This window comes from Pterocles gutturalis, unplaced genomic scaffold (assembly GCF_000699245.1).
Source record: "Pterocles gutturalis isolate BGI_N339 unplaced genomic scaffold, ASM69924v1 scaffold4463, whole genome shotgun sequence".
Taxonomy (NCBI): domain Eukaryota; kingdom Metazoa; phylum Chordata; class Aves; order Pterocliformes; family Pteroclidae; genus Pterocles; species Pterocles gutturalis.
This window is the reverse complement of record NW_010117802.1, coordinates 70,068-97,930: the sequence shown is the minus strand read 5'-3', so window position 1 is coordinate 97,930 and position 27,863 is coordinate 70,068. Positions and strand designations below refer to the sequence as shown.

Genomic DNA, 27,863 nt, shown 5'->3' with positions numbered 1-27,863 from the left:
AGATGTCCTTGCGCTGCCAATCTTCAAGCAGGAAGAACCGCAGCTGTCTCCTGAGAATGATGCCAAACTGCCTCCCTTTCAGTACGTCCTGTGCACAGCCACGTCACCTGCTGTGAAACTGCATGAAGAAACCCTGACCTACCTCAACCAAGGTAGGGTTTGTGCTGCACTGAAGGAGGGTGTATTTCCTGGGAACAATTATAGAATCAATTAATGAGAGAGGTTGCATCCCATACTTGTGTTTTACTGGGAGTGCAGTGGGATGGGAAAAAGAGGGAAGGAGATGGGGAGGGGGGTGGAGAAAAAGAAGAATATTTAATTTTTCGTATTTATATAGCAGATTGTCAACTGATGCAGAATAATGAAGTACCATTGATTTAACTGTTGACTTAAAGCAGCACTATAGTATGCACAGTTTCCTGTGGCCAGGTACTGGCTTGATCTCAGCCAATTTAAACTGCAGCCTCCTACCTTCATCTTAAAAGGCCAGATTAATTAAGCAGGTTGGCAATTGTTGGGTTGGGGAGGGCTCTTAACACTGCAAGTCTCCAAGTGCTGCTGGAGGACACTGCCAGAGAATGAGTTAGCAAGGGCTCCTTGGTGGTCTGGGCAGAGTGGGACATTGCTCCCACGGGCTGGGTGATGTGTCTCTGCTCAGTCTCCAACTTGACAAGTTGCTGGGGTTCAGTGCAGCAAGGTCCTCTATAACTGACCTCATAGGGTAATTTTCACTCCTGGCTAAACGAGCGCTGTGTGCTTATCTAGGATTTTTTCCCCCCCCTTTTGGCAGAATTAGTGCAGACCCATCTGTGGCTGGAGTTTGGCTGTCGCTTTGCAGCAGCCCCTGCACGTGGGTACTGGAAGGAATCGGACTTCTCTAGGCACAGATTACACTACAACTTACCACACTTATTTTCTGCCAGGCTGTAAACAAGTGCATTAGCCTAGCAACAAGCTGAAGGCTGTCTGTCCACTGTTACTGAGATCCCCTCCCGCTTGAGGATGCTGTCCCAGCTCTTCAGGCTTTGTGCACTGAGCCTGAAGCTCACTCAGGTGCTGCTCTGGCTATGTTTCTGTTAATGTCTGTACAAAGCAGAGCTCTGGCCTTCTTTGGGCTCTGACCTGAGGTGTGTCTGGCTGCTGGGTCTGTGGTGCTTGCTGGCAGACCCTTGGAGCCCCCCTGGGAAGATCAGCCAAGTGCTGCAGGCTCTGCTGGGGGAGCTGCGTGTGTTCTGTCACATCGGCTGGCACTGTGCTGTCTCACAGATAGAAAGATTTCTGAGACTTGTGACTGTCTTCCCAGTTTGCCCATGCAAGCACAGCAGACCCCAGGAGGTGATACAGGACATATCGGAGTGAGATGGAGATGAATCTTCCTGTGAAACACTAAATTCTTTCCTGTTGCAGAGTAAAAGATTTTTCTGTTATGAAAAGCAGTTGACAGCCAAATATGTTAGCATACATGAGGCAATGCCTGCTTTTTTACCTTGGTAGGGTGAAAGTTAGACAACTCTTTTACACAATACCATGAGTTTTAAAGAACTGTGTGACTAATAAGTCTAGGTTTGCCTGTGTAAGTAAGACTGTTACTGCCTTTGCAAACAGACCATGCTGTATTAGCCTTTCTCCTGCTTATTATCACAAGTTGTCTCCTGCTCCATCTTGACACCGTACTGACCTGTTTCCTTGCAGACCACCGGTTCTTGTGTATCTTCTGCATTCGTCTTTCATTCCTGAAGTGGGAAGGTGGGATGTGTCCTCACAGAGCACACCATGGAGAGCATGAGGCTGGGCAGGGCTGGAGGAGCAAAGCAGGGACGAGGCTGGCCAGAGCCATGCAGTGGGACAGAGCTAGGAAGGGGCTGGGGGCAGAAGTGGGCACTCCTTAGTGCTGTTGGCTTGCCACAGTGGATGGAAACAGCACCTTTTCCTAGAGGGTCTTTGGGGTGATTAGTGGTAAAAGGTGGTGCATCTCCTGAGAGTTGAATGTCTCACTGCTTTCCGCTCCTCTTGGCAGGAGCTTTGCATCTGCCTGCCACCTTCTCAGGAGCATCCTCACCTCATTTATTTAAACTCCCAAGGAATTTATCTTCCTTCTTGCACTGAGATGCTCTGGATTTCTTGAAATTCAAGGCTCTCTGTGTGTAGATGGATTTTTTTTTTTCTTGAAATCCTGCAATGTACCTCCTTTAAAAGCCATTCTGCTTCACTCCAGCAGGTTGCTTCAGACTCAGCACCATTGGCTGCACTCTTTCTCCCAGCATTGACCCTTTCCAGTAGCAAGGGCAAACCTTGACTGCAAATCTGTCTGACATGTAGTCTACCTTGATACTAAGTCCCTTAGACCAAAATCCCTACACTAACCTTGCTGGTTTGAAAAAGGGACTGGATTCTGCTCCCATGTGGATATGAGATGCTGTGAGAAGCTTGTGTGTTCGTTGAAGGTAACTACAGATCTGGGGAGAGGAGGATGCTGGACACCTTTCAACCACCTGTGGTCAGAGCTGGGGAGTCTAATTTCTGTTGGTGGGATATCAGTGGGGACATTGCCTGGGGTTAAAAAGAGATGAGGATTTGTCTTGCAATTCCAGGACAAAGAATCAATATGAATTGACAGGTAACCTCCTACTTCACTGAGAGGATTCTGTTTAGGAACTCTTACATAAAACAAGGGTATTTGTCCTTTTCTGTGACATCTGTGTCAAAAGCATGTTCCTCATGCATCAACCTTCTGAAATAAAAAAAAGGAGGTGTGTCTGTTTAAAACCAAAAATTAAAGTGCTTGAGTCAATTTTTTTTTCCTCCTCTCAGCAGCCCTTCTCTGTGGGAGCCACTCTTGAGCTATATAGTTTACCAGCAGGTACCTGTTATGTAGGTGTTTTCCCATCCCTTCTCTAAAACCAGAGGAAGATGCTGCAACTCTTTACTTTGACAACCCAGGGAATCCCATGCTGATCTCAATTGTCCTGCCTGAGCTGGAGCTAAGTCCAAGTTAAAGGCTTTGACAGAAAATTGATCCCATTAATAGAATTATGTTATTTGATCCTGACAAGGTATGTGAAGGGGACCTCGAGGCAGCCCAGGTCTCTGGAGCCAAGATGTGCAGCATGGCAGAAGAGCTGACTGACTCCAGAGCACTGTGACCTAGCTGCAGTGCCACAGCCACCTCATGAATACACCTTATCACCTTACACTGACTGTGAGCAAAGGGACACCTCTTGCACCTTACCCTCTTTCTGTGCTTATCATGGTCCGGCCAAACGCTGTTACACAAAACTTCCTTTCTTCCTTGTATGCTTGAGTTTTGTGAAGGATTACTTTAGCAAATGGGTAACTTCATTAATGGATGTCCCTCTACCCTGTCTGTGCTGGTGAGAACTTCAGTCACAGCTGGTGCCTAGTAAGTCAGATACAAAGACACAGTGGCTGTCCCAGCTCCAACAGAGCCATTCACATCCAGTGTGGTTACTTACCCAAATTGTGAAGACTGGGTTTGGGGTTTTCTGTTTGCTGGGTAGCTGTTGCCACTCACTGTCCAAATGTTCCTTCCTGACTTGAGCTCTTCACCACTCTGTAACTGCCCTTTTGTCACCATGAAGCAGCTCTGCTCCCTGCCCTGAAACACTCCACATGTGACTGGTTCAGTGGCAGTCGTTGAGTGGACCAGCTCAGGAGGTAGCCTGTGGGCAGAACTGCGTAGAAGACAGGTCAGGTCTGACAGAGCTATGGAGTGGGGAAAGCTGGAAGAACTGGGTAGCAAATTGAAGGCCAAGTTGCATACATAGGAGAGATAGAAGAGGAACTGGTGGAGAGATTCGGGTGAGATCTGAAAGGGTTTCATATGAGCTGGGAAGAAGGGCTGTCCAGTGGCCATGTTTGTGTACAAATGGGAGAGGGATGGGAGAAGATCCAGGCTTGTGGAGCATTATGGCTTCTCACAAGCCTTGCTTCTTGCTGGATGGACCCAGAGAGATGGTCAGTAGCTTTGAGGAGGAAGAGGTCTTTGGCGGGGGTCTCACCAGAGGTGAAAGAGGAAGCTGAGACAACTCCTGAGCTGGAGACTGGTGTTCTCAGCAAGGGTAGAGGAAGCATTTGTGAGGGAGCATAAGGGAGTGAACTTAGCTGTTGTATTAAGTTGACTTGGGGACATTCAGCAGTGGCAGGCTCCCAAGATTGTCTGCTCCAGTTTGAACTGTGAGTGCTTGCTGGCTGCAGCTCTAGAACCAGCCTGTAAATGAAGTAACTAGAGTCAGCTCCTTAGCTTGTTTTCCAAAGACTGACTCATTACACTTGTCCTTCCCGATCTCTTCCCCTGCTGCCTTCCCACATTCCTTGGGAAACTGGAGCCAGAGCCTTGTTAGCCCAAACTGAACATGATCTTAGTTTGCTAATCCTTAGGGCAGTTCCTACATTAAGAGATCTTTACTGGACTTCTGGAGGATTACTCATCTGATGGGACAAAGTATAAATTTATTATATGGTGTCTTAACACCACTCCACCTTCAATCCACTAAACTGGTAAAGATGCTGTGTCCTCACGTTAGGAACTGCTGCTGGCATCACTCCTTTGGTCACAGATCACATCTATCAACAGAGCTACACCATCCAGAAGTCTGCAGCGCAAACATCGCCTAATGCTTTTGGAACTAGGCTGCCTTTTAGCACTATTTCAGTGTCTCTTGTGGATAGGGATTTTCAGACAAACAATCAACCGGCAACCATATTAAAAACCGCTGCTTTAGCAAGAGGGCTTGATGCAGTTGCATATTCCATGGTCTGCAGTCATATGGGGTGTGGTTTGACCATGGCTGGTTGAAACTAGTTTCAAACACAGACAGAAATGGGAGTAATGAAGGTGGTTCCAGAAATTGCACTAGGAGGAATGTGGAAGAAACAAGCCCTGTACAGTAGATCTGAATGCTAATAAATGTGAGGAAATAAAATCATTCCTTTAAAAAACAAAACAAAAAGCCAAAACCCACAAAAACCTGAAAGTCATTGCCCAAGGGAATCAGCTCGTAGTGCCAGAACCACATGTGGACTGTGAGCTATTCAAGTCATGATTTTGTTTCTTGACCAGCATTGGGTTGGCTCAGAGCTTCAGATCCAACTTACTCCAAAGAGAGTGTGGTTAAGGTTGATGGTAGGGGGTCACTGAGAGCAGGCTGGGTGACAAATCCAGCCCTGTCCCCCAGTGATACTTTGGAGTAACTGGCTGTCACCTGCCTGTAAAGTTTTTCTGGGCTCTGTTCAGCTCTCCAGATCTGCAGTATGTCACTTGTGGTTCCTGGCCGTGTGAGGATTTTAGTATGCAGCTGGTTAGGGTTAGGAAGGCTGGCCATCTCTGCTTTACAGTGTCTTCCAGGAGTCATCTTTATTGCCAGTCCTAGACAGTTTGGAAAACAAACAAGCCAAAAACCCAAACCATAAGAGAAAACCACTAACATCTGAGAAGACCTGTGATGATATTGGGGAGCGTTGCCGTAGAGGTGCAAAAGCAACAGATGCCTCATCAAGGTAAAGATGGACTTAGTTGGAGTCTGGGTCACCCCTAAATGAAAGCCCCAAATTTCATCCCTCAGGTGCAAAGGCACGTATCCAGGTTCAAAACGTGTGCATAAACTGGTACACTTTAAACTGTGCTGTGTTTAAAATCTGCTGGGTGTTTAAAACCTGCCTCAGCTCACTGTAGACATGTCCTGGTTTCTCCTTCAAAGAAAGGTGCAGAAAGCACTCAGCAATGAACAGCTGAAGAGGACATCTTGAAAATGAACATTTGCCTCTCTTAAGAAGTCTAAAGTTCAAATTCAGTTGTCTAATCTTCTACAGCCAGAGAACCCAGTTATAAATACTGAGATTTACAGTAAATGAAAAAAGCTGTTTTGTATTGACGTTAACTCATACGTAATTGAGTTTTTATGGGGTCATAACTGTCTGAATATTTGTAGTTTTCCTGGAACCATTCTTTATTTGCCTAAATGAAGTGTAGAGAAGGCTGAGTGACCAGCTCTGCCTGGATGTGCTTCTGGTTTAATTATAGCCCTGCTTGTGGGGATATTTTTGCAGTGTCCCATGCTAAGAACTGCCTCTTTTCTTAACAATCCCTGCCGTTACTGACCAGGCTCTTGGTGTTTCAAGGAGTTCTGCTGCTGGTGGCCTCTCCTGTGTGAACACGTGCTCCACCCTTGCCTGAGATGACGAACACAACAGTGGCTTTGTGTCGTTGAGACTGTGAATATCAGGTGCTATCTGGTGGCTGCCCACCTGTGCCTCCTTGATTGCTGGTCATTGTGGGATGCCGTACTGCTCTTTGACACCTTTCCACTCTGTTCCTGAGTTTGGATGGCTTAAAAAATGGCTAATAAAGCTTGTTTTGTCTTTCCCGTTTCTCAGACTGGCTACTTGGTATTTTGGTTCTTGTGGTGCACCTCTTCATCTTTGGAGGAGGAATTTGTCTCCTGCCTGACTTTGAAGACAGCTCTGAGTAGGTTTTGGTGTCTCAACTGAAGCCATTAATTGTGCTAGCAGCAATTTCCCCATATGTTTGGCAGCTGTCTTCACTTGGCAGCCCAGGATAAACAACCCTGTCTCCAAACCACACCATCCCTAAGCTCACTATGAATCTTGCTTCAGATGACAGGGCACCTCTGCATAAGTAGAGCATCTGACTTCTGTTGTCCCTAGGAAGCTAGAATCTCAGTTGTCTTTTAACCAAAAGGCTGTTTTCTATTCTTTCTGTAATCCTTTCTTCTGTTGCTAACATCTGGATGAAATTCAAATGGGATTGTGAACTTGCTGGATTGTAGCCTGTGCACAACTCCTACTGGAAGACCCTCAACTGCATTTTGTTCTCCCACTTCCATAAATCTTCAATATCTGTGAAGGAAGGAAGTGCTCAGAAGTTCTTCTGAGTGTAGGGAGAGGTAAGAGAATATCTGTAAGATTTTTTCCTTATATTCCATGTCACTTTTTAACTCTCCTTCATTATCCATATCTACTTTTAGATCCTTGTAATTACGGTTGTGAAATTTTTGTCTGTGTTTGTACAGCATTTGCTGTCTGTGTCAATGCACCGATCAATCTGAGATGTGGAAATTTTTCAATTAGCTTTCCCTGACTTGCAGTGTCCTAAAAGATGCCTTTTTTTCCCCTTTGCTTCCTATGAAGCATTTATTATGTGTTCCTGAAACTAGGCAGCAAGCACTTGAGCAGTGGGATTCCTCTTGTCCTAGCTCAGTGCCATGTTTGTGACCTATGTCGAAGGTACAGTCTGCTTATGGTTATCAATCACACCTTCTCCCCTGCTCTGTGGCAGGCACTAACTGAGAAGACGGGTGCGGGAGCGGGACTTGCTTTCTACCAGTCTCTTACTGCAGAAACGTGTAGAAGGAAGCTGAAACTGAAGGAAGCGACTTACCTGAGGGCATCTGAGGGAGCTCCTGGGTGGGGACAGGAGTTGTACTCAGCTCTTCTGCATCCTTCTTCAGCACCCTTAATGGGACCAGTCTTAGTTATCTGAAACTCAAGTAAATATTACACACAAAGCTGCTCTTACAGAGCTATAAAACTTGTTGTCCAAACTGACTTAGAACAGGTTGAAACCAGAAAAAGCCTGTATTTTTTACTTACACAGAGGGGCCTGAGGTTTTCTGAGCTGGACAGATGTGACTAAGATAATTCAGGGTGTTTCAAATACGTGCTAGTGAAGTGGAAGTACAGGAAGAAATTGTTTTCACAGGGGAAATATTTTTTCAGCTTTCTATCAGAAGTCCATAATTTCTTCACTGATTAATTGGTATTAAAAATCAAAGTTTATACCATGGCTTAGATTAGGTGGGGTCCAACAAAGTGGACAAGGTCTATGCAGTAGAAGTCCAAGTGCACACAGTGAACTTAGCGACTGGGAGTGTTTCTGTGTCTACTGGCTGGTTTTGTGTCCTTTATTCAAAGTTAGACTGTAGTCTTGGAGTAGTTAAATATACATGCCCCTCTTTTGAGTGGAAACCACTGTAAATGAGGAGGGTTTCTGTCAGTGCCTGTTAGCTATGAAGTGTCACCACTGTAAGATAGACCATCTTCAAAAGTTTAGGAAGAGTAGGGCTCAGCTAAATGTTCATATAGTAAACAAGCACTGAAATTTTCCTCCAGCAGACTTGTCTCTGAGGCATGTGTTTGGCTTTCCCACAATGAAAGAGAAGGAACAGACAAAGAAACCCCCTCAAGTTGGGGGTGGACTGTAGAAGGAGGAGACATGATGACAGTGTAGCTCTATGGTGTGGTAGTAGAATTAGTAGTTGAATTGTTCTGCTGTGTTTCTGCAGTCTTGCCACCCTGGTGGTAGTGGCAAGCAGGGCAGGAATCCTTGGTATTGGGCTCGGGTGGGTACCTGAACACGGTGGGGCTAAGGTAGCCCTGCTGCAAAGGGAAACAGTCAGGAGACAGGTGAAGGGCAAGACTGAATACTAAAACAAGGCGTGTGTCATTTGTGGTTCTTATTGCCACAGTATAAGCAAGTTCAGAGGAAAATCGTACAAAGAGAAGTTTGTGAGCATTGGTCTTGACTGGGAAGCTTGATATGGATATGATGTGGACACTGAGTAGCAGAAACTGGGGAGGTATGGCCAGGAAAGGGTGGGCTGTACCCACCCTGCTCCATGCCTGGGCGCTTATAACTGCATGCTGTGCTGAAGATGACATGTGGGGCAAGATGGGCTGCTGTGTCAGGGTGACTCTTGTGTTCCTTTTGTGTTTCCTGGCCCACAGTTAGACCTCCTTTACAGGATTTCTATATTCCTAGCATGTCAGGAGCTTTCAGGGTGGCCTATTGTGTGGCTGGTGAATTCATAATATCCGCTGGATAAACATCTCCTACAGCATCCTGTCAGATGGGGCTACAGTAAGCAACTGCAGAGTATCCTCTGCCATTTGTGGCCTGAGGAGGGAGGATTCTGCCCTCACCCTGTGTCCTGCAGAGTGCCCGCACACAGGATGCTTCGGCAAGTCTTATGCCAAGTTTAATTGTTGCTTTTGTCGGGCTAAAAAGGTGTGGGCAATCGAGCATGCAAGTTCAGATGCCAGCTCTGTCACTCTTGCCTGTTTACCCCGTGGGTTCATTAATCTCTCTTGTCAGAAAAATCTCTGTGTGCGCCTGATGCCCTGAATAGTTGCATTTGGCTGTTTCAAAGGTGTTTCTCCTGCCTGCTGGATGTGCTTTGGTTTAGGAGGATAAATGCTTGCTCTTTTTTTTTCCTCCTCCCCCTCCTTCTGCGTGCTGCATTCAACTGTCAGCATTCCTTTGCCTTTATCTGCATGCTCTTTAGGATGTCCATATAAAGTTGCTAAATGGAATTTTTATTGGCCAGCTTGGCTTAATAATCAAACAGTTTCCAGACTGGTTCTGTCTAGTGCTGTGTGGATCCATTCTGAGAAAGAGGACTCGTGGCTTTTTTCTTTTTTTTTTTTTTTTTTTCTACAGACTTTTGGTGGGGATATTGCTTAGTCTAAGGTTAGGGTTTAATTAATTGCTGGAAAGGCAAGCAGAGTACTTGGGTGGATTAAGTAAGGCCTGAGTCATATTGGTCTGGCATATCAGCATCCTAATTGGAAATTAGTGTATCGTGTCGGTGTATCGTGCAGAAAACCACAAAATGCGTGGGGCAAGTGGCCCTTGAAATGTAACACCAAAATGAAAAAAAGCAAGCAGGATATTGTGGTCGTGTAGCAAATAATCTTTAAACAAAATGTAACTTTGAGGTTGAACTAATGATAATCTTTTCTAATCAGAAATTGTTTAAAATTCCTGATGGCTGACTGAATTCCAGCAATGGAAATCAGTTAAGCTGTTATGGCTTGTACCTTTTGAGCGTATGAAAGCATTCTCATGTTGAACTAAATTATTTTTGTCCGTAGCAAATTGTTGACTTTCAGTTCTTTTGTCCCTAAACTAAGTGGTCAGGCCTGCATTCAGTGTGCCTTAATTACTAAAGACAATAAAAGTTAAAAAAGTAAACAGTCTATAAGTACTCTTTAAGATAGATGGAATGAATCAGCAAGCAGGAACTCTCCAGACCTGAGCGGTTACTACTTTGCTGGATACTACTCTTGTTTGTAAAGCAGAGTTGCTCAAACTCTAGCCTAGGAGGAGATTGCATAAATTTGCTGTTGCTCAGGGAATATCTGTTCAAAATACAAATTACAGTGTATCATCATCCGCCCAGGTTTTTATTGGTGCCCCTAAAGCTTTCAGTGAAGCTGGGAGACAAATTGCATCTTAGGAATTTACTGTGTTTTTCTAAATATTTATTACTGTTCTAGTCTCTGCCTGAGGTGGGGAAGAAGGGTTGTGGGAAGCTCTGTGCGAGGGAGGCATCAGCTCGCGCAGGCAGGAGGCTGCTTTGGTCTCAGCTATGCTGGCCATTTGCTCTTCATTTCAGGTAGTGACAGAAGTGCTTCAGGTGCATGTGTCTGATATTACAACATGACCAGAGATCAGGCTGGTCACCAACTTTGAAGCTATCTTGAACCCGTGTTGCCTGTGGTGGTGCAGCTATGGCCGATGTTGGGAGCATGGAAGACAAAGTGTTTCAGCAAGCTGCTGGCCTTAAGCACTGGGTTTAAGACTAACATTCAGCAATGCTGAATATCATGCTGGTAAAGGGAGACTGCTCTGAAAGTGTCACTGCTTCTCTCCATTGCCATGGATGTTTTCTTCAGGGTCTTCCTTCCATCTCAGCTCAGTGGATGTTAAACCCTTATCAGCTGAGGCGCAGATGCTGCCCTGTTCAAGGTCAGACCATTCAATCAAATCATTGCAGAGTCTCAGCGTCAGCACTCTCTGCCCATGTCTCTGGCTTTAGCACCAAGCACTGACTTGGAAAGGTGTGGTCTGGTCTGACCTCTGTTAATCTGTATTTCCAACTAAGACAGATGGAAAAACTCATCGTAGGGGAACTCTGTATTTCAGCCGTATGTTTTGGGCCTAGCTAGTTGCAGTCTGTCTTGAAAACTGGGAATCCAGTTAGGTTTAGTCACACTTGCAGCCACATTTCTTTACAGATTTAGATACCTGAGTAAGAATGATCTGTTACTGATTTAGTTTTAGCAGAAAATTGTCAGTCTATGCCTACTAGTGCTGGTGAATCAGTGACGCAGGATTCACAGATGATTTGTGTACCAGAGACTTGTGTGACTTCTTTGCCCTCTTTGACACCAGGGGGAGTTCAGTTTTCTTCAGGTTAGGTCACTATTATTCGCTTTATTTTGCAAAGGGATCTTGTTATTCAACATCCAAGTACTGATTCTTTAGGGCTTTTTCCCCCTGTATTTGTTATAATTGCAGGGATGAGATTGTAATTCACTATTTCAGGAGTTTTGCTGGTAGTGATGGTGGAAAACATAGGGTAAACAAGGTCTGTAAGGAATTTTTCAAGGAAAAAATGTAATTCAAGCAGTTTGGTGCTATGAAAGTACAAGTATCTGAATGCTGTCCGTGGTACATCAACGAATTATGGTTTTACCATTAGCCATGAAACAATGTATTTACTCGAATAAGTTGTAGGGAGAATGAATTTTTTGAAGTCAATACCAAACATTTTTATATAAAGGAGTTGTAAGGAATTAGGGCCAAATTCTCACTGACGGAGTTCCACAGAGAGGGAAATAAACTGTGTGTTTTCTGAAGCTTGCCTGGAAGCAGTCTTGTTTTGATAACAGTTCTGTATAGTAGCTGTAGTTGAACATTCAGAGGTCGAGGGGAAAGCAGTTAGTGTAAAACACCATTTTGACTGAGGTTTTTCATGGCATAAACTGAGTTCCAGGGCTTACATCAGATGACCCCTATATCTTTCATCAAAGCATTTTATTTCCTTTTTGGCTTTCCATTTAATATTAACTCTGTCTCCACTACAGTTTCTTTTTTACCAGTGGGCAGAATCTGTTTCTGACTCCGTCCAAGCTGAGTCACTCCCGTCAGGAGGAGATGTGTGGTGCCCGCTGCCTGCCAGGTTGCAGTATTGTTCCTATCCCATGCACGTGGTTGGAAGATGCATGCTGCAGAGTTTTTGAATGCTTGATACTAGTTTGAAAAGAATATGGCCAATGTTTTCATGCCCATTATTTTATTTTGTTTTATCGGAATTACAAATAAGCAAGTCAAGCAGACCAAAGAGTAGGAGTGTATCAGTGCACAAAGGTGTCCCAAAAACCTGCTCATTCCTGAGATACTTGCGGAATGGCTGGCAGTGCTTCTGGTTCTGCTGTTGCCTTCCTCTATAGCACAGCTCGTGCCACTTAATTCCTCTGTCCCTGTTACCCCATCTGAGTACACTCATAGGTGTATTTTACTGTCTCTTGGATGCTCATGGTCTCAAATCCTAAATTAATTTTTTGTAATGATTAATTAGCTTGATATTTGTGTGGGAATGAACTGTAAGTACAAGAGATGCTTTGCTGTATAAATTTATTTCAGGCAATGAACTGTATCACTCAATATCTGGTGAAATCTGAACTGAGTCAATGAGCAGCCAAGTATTTCATACAACACTGATACACACGTGCATCATATGCCCAGGTACTTAGTAAAACAGACGTGGTGCTCAGGGACGTGGTTAAGTGGCAGACTTGGTAATACTAGGTTAATGGTTGGACTCGGTGATCTTAAGGGTCTTTTCCAGCCTAAGTAATTCTTTGATTCTATCAGAGAAAAACAGTTTTGTGAACCTGACCCTGATCTTTTTATGCTAATGCAATAGTATTGATTATGTGGGGAGATATCTACTTCTCTCTAACAATTTCTAAGTGAACTATCTTAACGTGTATCAGTGGGAACATTAGAAAGTCTCTTGACATCAGTAGGAGTGTTGTGCAAACATTTGGGGCTTCAGTATGGCCCTTCTGGCCTCTCTTGTCCTTTTTTTTTTTTTTTCTGCCAGCTATTTGAATAAGCACAATTATCTCTGTGCTTTAGTGATATGAGCTGCACTCACATGGGCAACCGGAAGAGCTGGGATTCCCAAAAGGGAGTCTGCCTGAAACACGGTGCCTTTCTGACACATCTGCTGTCGTAAGTCTTCTGTTTCTAGATCCAGATCCAGAAATGTAGCATTTTTTGTCTCTGCTGGTAGCAACTGCTTAGAGGGAGATATATCTGCTTTGCAGTTTTCTCCGGGGCTGGTTCTATGGAGATACTGGTTGAGCCAGAAAACCCAATCTGATCATCTTCGTGGTGCCTGTCTTGTCATACCTTGTACATTTCCCAGTAAAAGGAAGGATAGCAAGATGAACAAGAAAAACTAGCTATAAAGTATACATATGCTTCATTAATCCTTATGATCGTGTCCTGCCTCTGTACTGGCTGTAGGTTTATTGTAAAGAGTTGGTCCTATACAATGAACTTTTGTGCTGTCTTAGCCATTTGTGCATAAGGTATTGAGACATCAATCTCCTTTGCTGCCAGCCTTGGAGGGAGATGCTATTTCATAAACCAGTTAGCTAAATTCTACTGAACTGGATAAATTCCTTATGCTGAGGGTGGTGGTGGTGATGGTAGGGTGCTGGAGTATGAATTCCCTTCCAGGAACTGGTCCTTGCACGTGCTTTAATACCCATTGCTGCTTCCACATGCATGTCTGAAGGAGTATTTATGCCCTAGGCAGCCAGTTCGAGGCCTTATGGAACAAATCTTATATTTCTGGTTCACTGAAACACCTTACAGGCCTGACTGCCCTCTGAAGAAGGCGAGATTTTGCCCAAGTTGTTGTCCTCTGCAGAATAGTGCCTAGACCTGTTGTGACAGCACCTCTTCACACAACCATTGCTTCAGCAGAAGGGACAGACAAAGGCAGCGCTGTTACAGCCATGTGACATGGGGACAACTGCCTTGCACACCTTGGTGACTTTCTGAAGCAGCCCTGGGAGACAGACTGTGATCAATGCCCTAACTGAGAGCTTCTAGCTGCCAAAAGACAAACCTACCCCTCAGATTTTGCTGTGCTTTAGTGCCTACTCGATTACTGGGGCAAATGCGTTATGTTACCAAAAATGAGCTTTCCCTGATCAAACGTATGCTTTATTAGCCACGTAAATGCCAGCTTGACTCTCTCATTGCTACAACGTATTAAACACCTTGGAAATGTTTCCTTAAACTCTAGGTCAGTCTTATGAAATCCGTCTACTTGAGAATAGGAAATTGGGAGAGTTTCAAGATTTAAACACAAAATATGTAAAGGTAAGGAGAAACATAGATTTCTTTTCTTCCTGCTACTACATACAGCCTCTAATGAAGGGCCTGACCTTGCTCACACTGAGACAATGGAAGACACTTTGCCATTGTTTTTAATGGGAGCAGGGCTGATGGAGGTGTTGAGTGCTAGTTTCACGGGACAATGCAGCTTGGCTTTACAGGGCTTCAGGGGAACCTGTATTCTGTTTGTGATCCAGACCCCAGAGTTTCACTGTGAATATTGGGTTCAGGGGAATCCCAAAGTTCAGAGGTGAACATGGTCAAAACCGCTGAGAGGCAGACTTGTCTCCCTTCTTCACCCCAGCAACACACCTGGTTGTTACATGCCAGCTGGAGGACCCCAGTATTTACATTGTTCTGCTATGCAGGTTCTGCATAGTTCCAGCTTACTTTGGTAATGGGCATAGTTATGAACATACAGAACTTGATTGTTTGGTTTCAGGGATTTTCTTGTTGTTTCCCCCCTCCCAGAACAGTTCAAATTCAAAAACTTTGGTCCAGACCTTGATTCTGGATCCAACCTTCAAGCCTTCCTCTCCCCAATTCTTGGCTGTTCTGCCTCAGGTTTTCTTTTGAGAAGTGGGGACTAGTTGCAAAATTTGGATTCCAGTCTGGATTTCAAATGTTGTCCAAGTTTAGGCAGTTCCCTATTTGTCTTTTGGTCCATTTCAGGAAGCATGTGGATTGGGATTCCAATTTTACAGGCGTTCCACTGTGGCTTGCTTGCTGCTTGGAGCTAGGGTTTGATTTGGGTGTTTCTCAGGTTCATTGGCAAAAATTGCTCACTCATTTGATATGGAAGTCCCCAGCAGGACCATGGACTTGAGAAGCTGGGATGTAAGGGGTCATTAACTTATGCAAATGTAGCATTCTGAATACACAAAAGGATATATTAGTTCTTTGGACTTCTCTGTCCTGGGGATTGCCCTTATTCCAGCCTTTTTTATCCAGTTATTGACATGGCTGCACCATTGCAGACCAGAGGTGAAAATTCTCCTGTTACAGAGCTTTCTTGTTCTACACTTGTTTGACTACACTGGGGAAATCCAATGACTGGCTGTTAATGGCTGGAATCAAGTTTAATTCCCACGGACAAGATGTCTGGGCATGTCAGCTCCACTGATGCAGGGACAGGTGAGCTGGCTTTCACATTTGCTAATCAAGAGTGGGATATACTGGGGTTGGGTCATGGTACAGACACATTAAATGTTGCCCCCATGTGAGGCATTTTCGGCGTGGAGGCAGTGTAGTGATGTTTACAGGGCATAACACCCAAGATTAGCTGGACATTGCTATAGTGCTTTCAGACTGTCCCCCAGAAAGCTGTACAGGGCTGCATTGTGTAGTGTAGACGTGCCCTGTCAAGGGGAAAGTGTGTTGCACTCTCACTCAGGGGTCCCTTAGGAATTTGATAAACATGGTGATGGGTTTCTTAGGTAGACCCTCTGTTCTCCTCATGAATGGGAGTGAGAAACATAACAGATCAGCTTTTGCTTCTACGCTGGAAAACCAAAGTCATATCAAGAGAAGGGCTGGACCACGTTGTTCACCTTGCTATCTTTTCTTAACAGAGCATAATTCGTGTAGTTTTCCATGATCGACGTCTGCAGTACACAGAGCATCAGCAGCTTGAGGGCTGGAGGTGGAGTCGGCCTGGGGACCGCATCCTTGATATAGGTGAGACTCTTTCATTATGGTTACTATGCAGTGTTTGGAAGCAAGATGCTGAATTATGTACAGAGTGTTTGCATGTGTGTTTAGGTTTTTTATATCCTGCTTTCTCAGGAATCCTGTATGTCTTTGGGTGGGAAGGATATCTAGCACTGTAGATCCCAAATAGATGTATCATTGGTGGCTTGGCTTTTCGCATGCATCTTGTAATTGTATGGAAATGCTTTCTCTTCTTCAATTTAATATTTTTAAAATTTTAGGGGTTTTCTTCTACAGATATTCCGCTGTCAGTTGGTATCTTGGATCCCAGGGCCAGCCCAACCCAATTGAATACTGTTGAGTTTCTGTGGGATCCATCAAAGAGAGCCTCAGCATTCATTCAGGTAAGAGAGAAGTGATATTCCTGTGGTAAATACAATGGTGAGATATCTTATAAAGAGCTGGAGAGTTAAGATAGACAAAGCATGAAGAAGAGAGAAAGATGCTAATGATAATATACAAACTCAAGTGACAATCGTGTATAATTAGGATACTTGCTAAACCAACTTGCTAGCTATTTGCTAGATTTGGAGTACTACCTGCTACAGCTAGGATTTTTTTTTTTTTTTATTGATGTTGCTTTCTAAGCGTGGGTTTTGTCTGGAAGAAACTGTTCACAACCTGTTAGTTTGCTTACTTTCCTCTTTCATGAGTATTTCTTGTCCCAAATGCTAATTGTCTGGTTTTAATCTATATGTGGGATTTACTTAAGTCAAAGGATGCTTTTCCTGATGTTCTGTTTCTTTCTGGGCTGCTTGTTCTTCTTACTGGTTTGTCCTGAGGAACAGAAATGAAACATATGAACTCTTCTGCCTCTCTTAGTTTCTCGGCAGGAGCCAAAACCTCATGTTCAGACAAAATCTGAAATTCAGATTTGCACAGTTTCCAACTGTCTCCAGAGATGAGAACAGCCTTTGTTTTGCCAGGTACATTGCATCAGCACAGAATTTACTCCACGGAAACATGGAGGAGAGAAAGGGGTGCCCTTCCGGGTGCAAATCGACACCTTTAAGCAGAATGAAAATGGTGAATACACAGAACACTTGCATTCTGCAAGCTGCCAGATCAAAGTGTTCAAGGTATGAGGTAGTTTTGGCTTTGTCATCAACTAGATTAAGACAATGGAATGTACACAGTTTTTAAAGTTGTATAGGAGTGATGCAAATACTGGAGTAAAAGAACAGACTTCTAACTGGGTATTCTCAAGATCTTAAAGAGGACTCTTGCATACAAAATGACATAAACACTGAACTACACAGTAATTCTAATTAAATTCAAATGACCCATGTGCTGCACCAAGGCTTATGCGAGGCCATTGTGCCTTGAACATTATACACATACTGAGATATTTCATAGAATCATAGAATGTATTCCACTGCGTTTTGGTGTTCCTAGGCAATCAAGATGTTATGTAATCTCCAGTTGCTTTGATTCAGTCTTCCATGAACAGTGGGAGTGTTATCTTGGAGACCTCAAATCCCTTTGCTTGTTGCAGCAGAGTTCCTCTCCATGCTACGTGGAGGAGAGAGGTTCAGAGAGAAAGTATCTCTAAAGCTCCTATTCTGGGCACAACAGACCTGTAGCCACCTGAAGAGCTTTTTGTAGGCTTGTTTTCTCAAAGGATCTGCTCCTCCAGTTTTGCTCCTGTGAGCAGTGTCTTTCCTGTTCCTGGAGAGGTGGTACAAACACCAGTTGAGGTGCATAACTCATGGTGCTTGTGGTCTGAAATAGTTGGTATCAAATCTCAGGACTGTAGTCAGCCTGTTTTGGAATTGCAATAGGTATTAACGGGGGTTGTTATAGAAATGGTAGAGATGTTTGATTATTATTTTTTTTTGTCTAGAAAATGCAGATCTGATCTTGTTCTGTATGTAGAGTCCCCATAAATCTTAAGTGGATTTTTGTGAACGGAATAAAAAAAATAAATCTGTTGGCCTCTATCTCCAAACTTGTAATAGTTGGCATAAGGGAAAGCTTGTGCTTGTGCTTATAGCCTAAAGGAGCAGACAGAAAACAGAAGACTGACAGGGAAAAAATGGAGAAGAAGACCACCCAAGAGAAGGAGAAGTATCAGCCTTCCTATGAGACAACTATTCTCACAGAGGTAAAGAGTTTTAGACACGTCATAGTGCTTTAGCATGTTAGGAGATATATTTGAGAGAACATGTGGTCTAACTGAGCCCTGGAGAATGTCTTGTGGAGACACGTATGCCCAGATCTGATAGAAATTGAGAGCGGAGTGATATTATAAAATGTCTCTCACTGTTGAAGTTTATGAAAGATGTCAAAATTTCTTATGTTTCAGAGTATAAACCAACCCTTAACAGCCTAACTTTGAAAGAAATGTTTTCTCTATCTTCTGCTGTGCTCCCGGGCACTTGTCATGGCCCTAGATGCCAGTTGTATGAGGTATTTTCTTTAGAACTGTCTGGTAAAAGCTCATGTTGGAGATGGAGCACTTGGACAGGTGAATAGGCTGTCAAATTATTAATCTGTTTTTCTGTGAATGTGCCTATGAAGCTACTATTACATACAAGATCTCAGAAGATTCTGGCTTGTACTCTAGGAATATCTTGAATGTTTTGTATTCTGATACATCTGGTGAAGAAATGTATGTGTTTCTACCCCTCCGTGCCATTACTAAGATGTGTATGTAAGCTTACTCCAGGCTGCAGAATTGCTAAGCAACAGGACTTAAGACAGTGGTCCCCCTGTGGAAATGTCTTGTTGTTTGATTTAGTTCTTGTTTTCTTGAAGTACCTTGCTGGATTTCTAAAAATTAGGGTTTTTTCTTAATTTAAATAAGTTTCCTGTTTGTGAGATCCAGTCCCTCCCACTCAGTTTTCCCCACGTTGCCAGGAGCGACCAGCATGTTTTCTAATTCAACATGTTGGTTGTTAACGAGGCTCTTGTGTACACAGACCTCGTTCTACTGAGTTGGCAGATCCCAAACTCTCCCTGTGAGCTCTGATGCACTTTGACATATTGTATGGGGAAATGTGGGTTGCCAAAGAGTTAAATATTTGCTAGTGCTTGTGGAGATGATAAAGTGTTTGCTGGTATTTGGGGTGATGATAAAACTCCAAAGCTACACTTGTTGTCTTTTTATCATTGCAAACAAGGATACTAGAGAGCATTTTCTTGAGCTCTTGATGGTGTGGGGGTTCCACAGGGCTAGATTTCTCCTACTGATTACAGTGGCTTGAATTCAGAACAGGGTCACCAGTTCTAGCTGGGTTACTCTGATTTTACACTACTGTAATGGAGAATGGAGTTTAACCTGTATATGTGAAGGCTTTTAGTAGCTTTGTGCCTGTCTGTCTTAAAATTTTCTCCATGTAATACCCATTTATAACTCGAGCTCTTTGACTAATAGCCAGAGGTTTTAGCAGGCTGGTTCAAATTCTGCTCTTTCACTGGTATAAACCTGAAGCAATGCCACTGGAGCGTATTTGTCACTCTTGCCTGGATTTAATTAGGGATTTATAATTGAGACCAGGGGTATTTCTGTGTCGTTGCTGCCTTCAGTCTGAGTCGACTTACTGGCGTTGCTCTGACTTACAGCTGTGCACACTTTGGCCCAGTGTTATTTGGGGACAGGCTTTGTGAAATGGGAGAAATGTGGAATGCACAACTGGAATCAATCTGGCCCCCGGACAGCCCGCTTGGAGAGCCGTGTAGAAAATCCATGGCCTGTCTCCTCCTCCCAGCAGGAGCGATGAGCTGAAGTTAGTGGCGTGGCAACAGCATGAATGTGGTATGAGAAGAGAATTAAATCCTTTATTTCCATCCTTATGAAAGTATCCCTGCTGCCTTTCTTCCAACAGTGCTCGCCCTGGCCAGATGTGCCTTATCAAATGAACAATGCTCCGTCTCCAAGCTACAACAGTTCTCCCAACAGCTTCAACCTTGGAGATGGGTATGTAACAAATAAATGCTTTATCTTTCCTGTTGGTATGGTAGCCTTTGTGCGCATGTGTTTTGTCGGCCCATGCATTTCATACCCTGGAATAAAAGGTCAAGGACCACCCTTCTTAGAAAGGGGAAAATATTTCCCACAAAGCCTTTTAAGACCTTCCATTGAGGAATTCCCTGCAATGCAGAGTATTTGTATATTTGCCACTTATGCAGTGGCTGGGGGGTGAGCATTGGGGCACTACCAGAAAATTCCTGCCATGGGTTTTCTCTCTTACTCTTCCGTGAGGGTCAGAACACACTGTGCCCTGTACCTGCAATTCCCAGTATCTTCTGTCAAGAGTGTTAGAGGCTTTCAGCCTTCAGCACCTCTTCAGAGTTGGTATTTCTTCCTTCCGTTCTGTCTTGAGGTAGTTTGGGGTGCTGAATCCCCAGTTGAATGAGATGTAAAGAAATTCTGTCTGGGGCAAACTAGCCTGGGTCTTGAGAAGCCCTTCCAGAACACAGGACTAACAGGAAGCAGCATTAATTCATTAGTATAGCTGCTGTAAAGAAACAGTTTTAGTGGTCCTGAAACACCCAAGATAATAGCTGATGACAGAAATATACAGCAGGGTCCCTCGATACTTCTGAGTCCACCCTGCAACATACTTTCCCCGAGGAATTTGGCGTAGGCCTTTCTTTTCCTCTAGGACTCTGCAGTCTTGTCACCTTCCCACACAGTCTATTCATTAATCAATGTTGTATCACAAATTTTAAATGAGTAACCTCAACCTATGAGTAAGGACAAACACTGAAGTGACAAGAATTGATGTTGGTAGAGAGATCTGTTGAGCATTTTCTTTATTAACTCTGGGAAAATGCTTGACGTGTTGAAGTCCTGTCTGTTTTAGGAGGGTTTAGTAGAAATGTGGTTTTGTGTAATGTAGTTAAATGAATTGTAAGGTCCTTTATTCAATTTTTATGGAGAATCATTATTAGACTGTGGATTTAGGGAATTTCTGACTCAGAAATTTTGAGTTCAGCATGTAGTCACAACTTCTTTGCCTAGATGATGTTACATTACTGAGTCAACTGTATGGAAAAGCTTGAATGAGGTCAGTAAACTGAGTTTTTCTCTCAGTGTTGAGTAGGACCTCAACTGACTGACAAAAAGCTCAAGTAGGGGGTTTTTTTTTAATTTATTTTCTTGGTCCAGATTTTGGACACCTTTTTAAAAATCTGATAGAGAAAAAAGCCAAGTTGGTGTGTAACTTGTGACAGTTGAGCCAAATGGAGGAGGGGGAAGAGAATGGACACTGCAATGTAAAATTTAAAATAATGTTTTTTTCTCTTCCAACTTTATACAATTTTTTTTTAGCAACAGTTCTCCAACCCACCAAGTGGAGCTCCTGCCTCCCAGCAATGATGTAAGTACTTGAGATCATGTTAATGTGGTGCTTTTCTTTTTTAGGACACTGGTGAACAGTTCATTTCAAGACCTTCTTATTCTTTTTGCAATGTAGCATCTCCTTCCTTCTGCTTCTATTCAAGATGCCCAGCAGTGGCTTCATCGCAATAGGTTCTCTCCATTCTGTAGACTCTTCTCAAGTTTTTCGGGTGAGTTTGAACAGTCCAATTTTTTTGTCTTTGTTCTTTTTTGTAAGTGCAGCTCATGCTTCATGTCAATAGCATCTGCTGCTGGCCACTGTTGATGGGATCACTGGTCTGATCCAGTGTGGTTGTTTTTTCATTCTAAGATTAGTTAGCATTTGCCAAAACAGTTTGTAGAAATATAGAATAAGTAAAGATGGAAGAGAATAAGTTAAGATGGAAGGGACTTCTTGAGTTCATTAGGTGCATCCCCCTGCTTGAAGCAAATCCAGGGCCTTGTGCAGTTGCATTTATCTCCAAGGCTGGAAATTCCACAATCTCTCTGAGCAATCTCTTCAAATACTTGACTACCCTCATAGTGAAAAAGTTTTTCCTTATACCCAATCAGTGTTTCCCATCTTCCATCTTCTGCCTGCTGCCTCTCATCCTGTCCCTGTGCACCTTTGAGAAGAGTCTGGCTCCATCTGCAGCTCCATCTTCACTGTAACCTCCCCTTAAGTAGTTGTACACAGCAGTAAGATAGTGGAAGGGGGAATTGTAAAAGATGTTGAAACCTTGAGGAGCCTTTCTCTGACTTGCAACATGATTAAATAACCTGATGAACATGGCAGATAGAGAAAACTGGGCCATTAAATGGCCAATGTTAAATAGCTAGCTTGTCTCTGAGTTGGCTAGAGTATCTTCCAGTGCAGCACTGGTCCTTTGGCAACTTCTAGCTCTCTATTTCACAATTATTGTTTTGCAATGTACACCTCTCTGAATTTGCAACTTCTCTAGGCAAATCTGTCTGATTTAGCTCTGTGGATTCTCTCCCTTTCCTGCTGCCCATACACACAATTTGGAGCTAAGATTTGCTTAACTTCTGAAAAAAAATCAATTTGAAATATCTAGGTGCTGACTTACTGAAGATGTCCAAAGAAGATTTTGTTCAAATCTGTGGGCCTGCTGATGGAATTCGGCTCTTTAATGCAATCAAAGGAAGGTTTGTACTTCTTCCTTCCTATTTTTCTTTTGTTATGGCAGCAACCCTTGATAATTTCAGTGTAAACTACAAGTTAATAATGGAGCTGTAGCATTTAGACTTTATTTTAACACTTCAGAGAGGTCATCTCAGAGGCTGATGATCACAACGGTATTCAAATCCAAGCACAGCTTAGAAATGTTGCTGAAATGAAGCAGCATATTGTGTATCTCCAGTGGTTTATTTGCTACCAGCTGATAGCTTCCATCCACTTCATGTGAGATACACCCTACAGTACCCTGTGTTGCATCTCCATCACAGCTAACAAACAAAAAACCAAACAACCAAGCACTGGAGCCTCAAATGACTCTTAAACTTACTTTTATTTCAATAACCTCATAAATTCTACAGCTGGGCAGGATTTAACTCAGTAAAGGCAGGTATAATGAGCTGCTTGGCAAGTGCTCTAAACTGTTTATTCTTATCTGATCCTGAAGAGGTGCTCTGCACTGTACCACCACCTGCCAGGGGGCTTTTACTAGACCTCCTAGGACATCTAGTCACCAGCATCAAGACTATCCCTTAGTTGGTTATTTATGCACAGCCTGAATGATTCCATCTCATTGTTTGGTAGCTGACTGTAACAATTTTAATCTACTAAATAACTCACTACTGTTTTTTTAATAATCTGTAGAAATGTAAGGCCCAAGATGACAATTTATGTCTGTCAAGAACCAGAGCAAAACAGGTCCCATCTCCACCAAAAACGAGAAAATGGAGATGGCAGTCTTTGTGGTAAGTTTTTATGTATGGATTTTGTTAAACACTTATCTGGTGAGAATGCTGCTTTCTGCCTGAGCTCCTGCATGGGACAGCTTGGTGTCATAAGTGTTTAAAGAGGTCCTGTTTATCCCAGTTCTGCCACTTTGGTTAGTTTCAGGGCTATAGATTCCAGTGGGGAACAGACACAACTTACCAGCTGTCTGCAGAATGGCACAGCAAAATCTCTATTCAGTTCTTAATAGGGACCATAGCATTAAAAACTAGCTTCCCATCCACAATTTGCTTTAGATTACGTCTTGTTTGAAAATAGTCTGGGAAATGGAAGGTTGGTATGTCTTGAGTGAGGTTCTGTTTCTTGAAAGTTCAAAGCTTTTGGGGACTTGCTGCTCTTAACTATCTGTCCTGATTTTGGCTGGGACAGAGTTAACTGTCTTCATAGTAGCTAGTGTGAGGCTGTGTAGTCATTAGTTTGTGCCTACAAGATCAATGGGATAACATCTAATAAAATACCACTTTTCTGTAACATAATGTCATGTGTTTTACTGTTTAATTGGATCTACTTTAAAATGTCAAAATCAGTAAAAGTAGATTATCCAAAGATATTAGCATCTTTATGAGAGGTTTTTTTTTAGTGCCCCATGATACATATCATTAGAACCTGGGTTTTCCTCTGGGCAAAAGTGATGTGTGCTTTATTTGCCTACTGCATCCAAATACTGGGTGTTTTTCTATAAATCATCAAGCTGGATATTTGGGGGATGCTTTAAAGGTACTAAGCTTGTTTATCTACTGTCAAGATTTGAACCTTGATCTTAAACTCATTTAGTTGTTGATCTTGAGCATCTTGGTGTTATCTATAGTTGCTATTCTATAATTACTGTATAATTCTGTAATTACTTTCAACTTGTTGCAGTATATCATGCAATCTTCTTGGAAGAATTGACCACACTGGAATTAATTGAGAAGATTGCCAACTTGTACAGCATTTCTCCACAGCAGATAAATCGAATCTATCGGCAGGGACCCACAGGGATCCATGTACTAGTGAGCAACGAGGTAAGGGATTAATGCAAACTGTCAGAGCTGTAACAGTTGTCTGACTTCTTGAAGTTAGAATGACCTCTTAAATTATGGGATGAATCTTCAAGGAAGTTCTTCAAGGTTACTAGTTCCAACAAGATAAATACTTAAAGCAAATCACTCATACATACCATTGATTTTGTTGTGGTTTTAAGATCTTTGTTTTATAAAATAGGGTGGGGTTTTTTTGAAAACAAAACAAAATGCGACAAAATTGATAATTTTCTTTTCACATTGGCTACTTAAACAAATTTTGAAGTGAGAATCTAAAGTGAGAACCTTTAAAATTAAACAGGAAGGTTTCCTAAAGAAGGCAAGTTTGAAAATCTGTAGAGCCATTAATTTTACATCTTGGCCAGTGATCGCAGCCACTGGGTCAGGGTCAGTGCTGTCTAACTGCACACTAATTTAATGGACCTCTGTTAGCTGTTTGTGTCCCATTATATGACGACTTAATTTAGTCCATTCCATTAACTTACAGATTAATAGTGAATTGCCCTTCTTCCTCTTTTCCCCCTACTGAATTACTTACTCATTCATGCACCAGAATCACTTAAGGAGCTTCATTTATAAGAAACGTTGTTAAAACAAATGAAGCAGAGCATAGGTCTCAACTGGAGCCTAAGTTGAAGGCTGTAATGCTTATTCCTAAAGTCTCTTTGCTATTTCAGCCTGATTAAATCTGAAACCTTGATGCTTTATGGATGTAAAGTGCTTGGAGGCAACCCTTGGGAGGGTTTAAGTATTTATTTAAGTCAATTATTAACAATGTATATTGCTTTTTAAATAATTTTTTTTCTTGTTCTAGTACTATAGTGGCATGAGTGAGGCACTGTGTGAATGTACTTCATGCATCACTAGGCACAGACACACAGACTGGCCAGTGAAGTTTGATTTGCAGGAGCAGGGGGTGGATGTTAAATGTGGAAGAGAACAGGGGGATTAGTCTAAGATGAAAGGATGTGTGGTGTGAGAATTTACAGCTGGAAAGTGCTCTACTTGAATGCTATTCAATAGCTAGGAGAAGGCTTTTCCTTAAAGCTGGATTTTCTGAGCTGATCAGAGGGGTTTTTGTGACCTCCACTCTGAATTTAGTTGTCCAACATCTGCTTCAACACCTCCTGAAGGTAATTCACTTCCTCTGTCCCACACAGCTACTCTAAGATGGGAGGAAGCATTGACTAAGGTTGGAGCTTAAATAAGCATTTCAGATTGTATCTGAAGTCAACTGAATCTCTTAACTCACCTCTTTGGTCAGGGGCCTCACTAGAACCTGCACATGCTCTGAAAACTAGTTGTTTCTCATTAATAACTCAAATAGCTTTAGATAGAAATCTTGCTTCCAATGGTCTGCCTTGCATCTCATAGCAGTTTCATTAAGATTCCTGTGCTTTGACAAAATACAAACAGGTAAATGATTCCTGCAAGCACAGCATCTGGTCAAAATAAGGAGGTGGACGCTGCTGAGATGGCTTTTCAGTAGCAATATTCCTTTATTCAGCAAGGGGTCCATTTCTTGGGGCTGCCCACCTCTAGACACTATTTCGGATGCTAGTGTAAGCTCAACAGAGCTTCATCATTTGGCTGAATGTGTATCACTATTGTTAGATTTTAGGAGAGGGACTGTCTTCATCCAGTCTAAACTAGTATAGTTTTACCAAAGGCAATTAAGAGTACAGTCTTTAATAGACTGGAGCAGTATAAGAACTTGCAGGATCAAGAGCTGTGAAGAGGACAGTAAAATGCTGCACAAACTAGATCAGTTCGAGGCAAGCACTGTGATGTGAGCATCTCTTAAGCACATTAGCAGCTGCAAAGACCAACATTAATTAGTCAGGTACTTTAATAATCTTATGGGCAGGGTTACTCAGGAATGTGTAGGACTAGACACCAAATGTTGTTTGATACCTCTCCTCTAAAGTCTGTACTGGAACTGAAAGAAATTTGAATTTAATTGCTAAAAATATTTTGTGTTGATTTTTTTTCCTTCTGCCCTTCAGATGGTGCAAAACTTCCAAGATGAATCTTGTTTTGTTATCAGCACATTAAAAGGTATGTATTGCTGCCACTGTTACATGTGGCTCTAAAGATAATTTCTCCTTTCAATTTCACTAAATGTTATCACAAACTCAGTGCTGTTATCCTGAAAAGATAAGTAATCTAATTTAGTATAAGTCAAGGTGTTGCGTCAGCTTACACTTTGATAGACTGACTGTTCTATGCTTTCCTCAGTTACACTGTTATTAATCTTTCATAAATCCATTGATACCACTGACATAAATGAGCAGAAAACCTTCTAGTAAAATGATAAAAGATGACAGTTAGTATGTTGTATTTTTTAATGTAAATGCTTTGACCTTGATGTTCAACATTGATTTTCCCGAGTGTGTTGTGGAAGAAGAGTACAAACTATTGCAAACTACCTAAGAAGAAAATCTGGAGTTCTGTATCTGTGCTGTTTTCTAAAAGGAATGAAAAAATGCTTTGCATTTCTTTGTTACAGCTGAAAGCAATGATGGCTACCACATCATTTTAAAGTGACCGTGCTGCACAGAAAGACTTTAACAGCCTAAAATTTAGTGCCTCACTGAGATTGCTACAACCTAGACTGGAAACATGAAGAACCTTCTGGATAAAATGCTCCTATGAACTGAAAAAATATCAAACAGCTTAAGGAAAAAGTTGCTTTTACAGATATACGTTTTTGGTGGTGTGTGGTTTTGGTTTTGTTGGTGTGGTTTTTGTTTTTTTTTTTTTTTTGAAGCTGGAGCTGAGAACATCCTCAAAGCTTGGACATGTTTCTTCCTCCCTCCCTTCCTCTCCAGTCTTAAAAACTGTTGAGGTTACTTAGAAACATCTGCCTTCACTAAGGGGAAATGAAAGATAAACAAAAGCCAATTCTCTAGACCTCTCATGGATGGGTGAATTGATTTATTTACACTTCTGAGTGCTCTCTTGCTTTCAACACACACCCTGTTGCTGATGGACACAGGCTTCCTGGGGCTCCTCTTTTACTCTTTGAGGTGGAAGGCTTGGGGCTACATCCAAAACCATATTGGGCAATGCAGAGGATGGATTTGGTGCCCAGTCCTCACCCAGAGTGTCAACCCTGAAAGCCTGCTCTTAGCTGTTCTCCACCTGTAAACATGCTCAAAGCCCAGAGACCTTGGTCCCTCCTGACAGAGCTTCTGTAATGCCCATCCAACAGAACAATTTTGTGAGGTCCAAGGGAGGACAGACAACCTGAGGCAAGGTTTTCTGAGGAAACGTTTTGAACGTTGAAAGTTATAGAGCTCATGACAAATTCATACTATGGATTTATTCTACTCTACAAAGTGTTGATTAACTGCTATCTTTACTGTAACTGGGAATTAGGTTTTATAATCTTAATGATTTTTCTTCCTGTTACTAAAGTAAGTAAAACTGAGTTTTGATTGAGTCCAGGTAAAGGATCATCTTAGTTGCTGCTTCTTATACTCTTGCTATTTCACTCTTGACTCGTGTTTCCAATATCTGCAACTATGGTCAACTCCACCCTCCTTTGGTCTTTTGGGACACCATCCAGGCTCCACTGAGCTGAAA

The 27,863-nt window shown here is 42.6% G+C and overlaps 1 protein-coding gene across 1 annotated transcript; it reads left to right on the top strand.

Moving 5' to 3' along the window:
- Positions 1–26,822, top strand: LOC104463548 (transcription factor CP2-like protein 1; the record flags this gene model as incomplete). Its single annotated transcript, XM_010075924.1, has 14 exons — positions 1–152; positions 14,148–14,224; positions 15,811–15,916; positions 16,187–16,293; positions 16,876–17,028; positions 17,943–18,053; positions 19,777–19,868; positions 21,225–21,273; positions 21,370–21,463; positions 22,349–22,439; positions 23,113–23,213; positions 24,115–24,257; positions 26,282–26,333; positions 26,785–26,822. Coding segments are annotated over 14 exons (1,366 nt in total), but the record flags the coding sequence as incomplete, so codon positions are not given.
- Between the last annotated feature and the right edge of the window lie 1,041 nt (positions 26,823–27,863).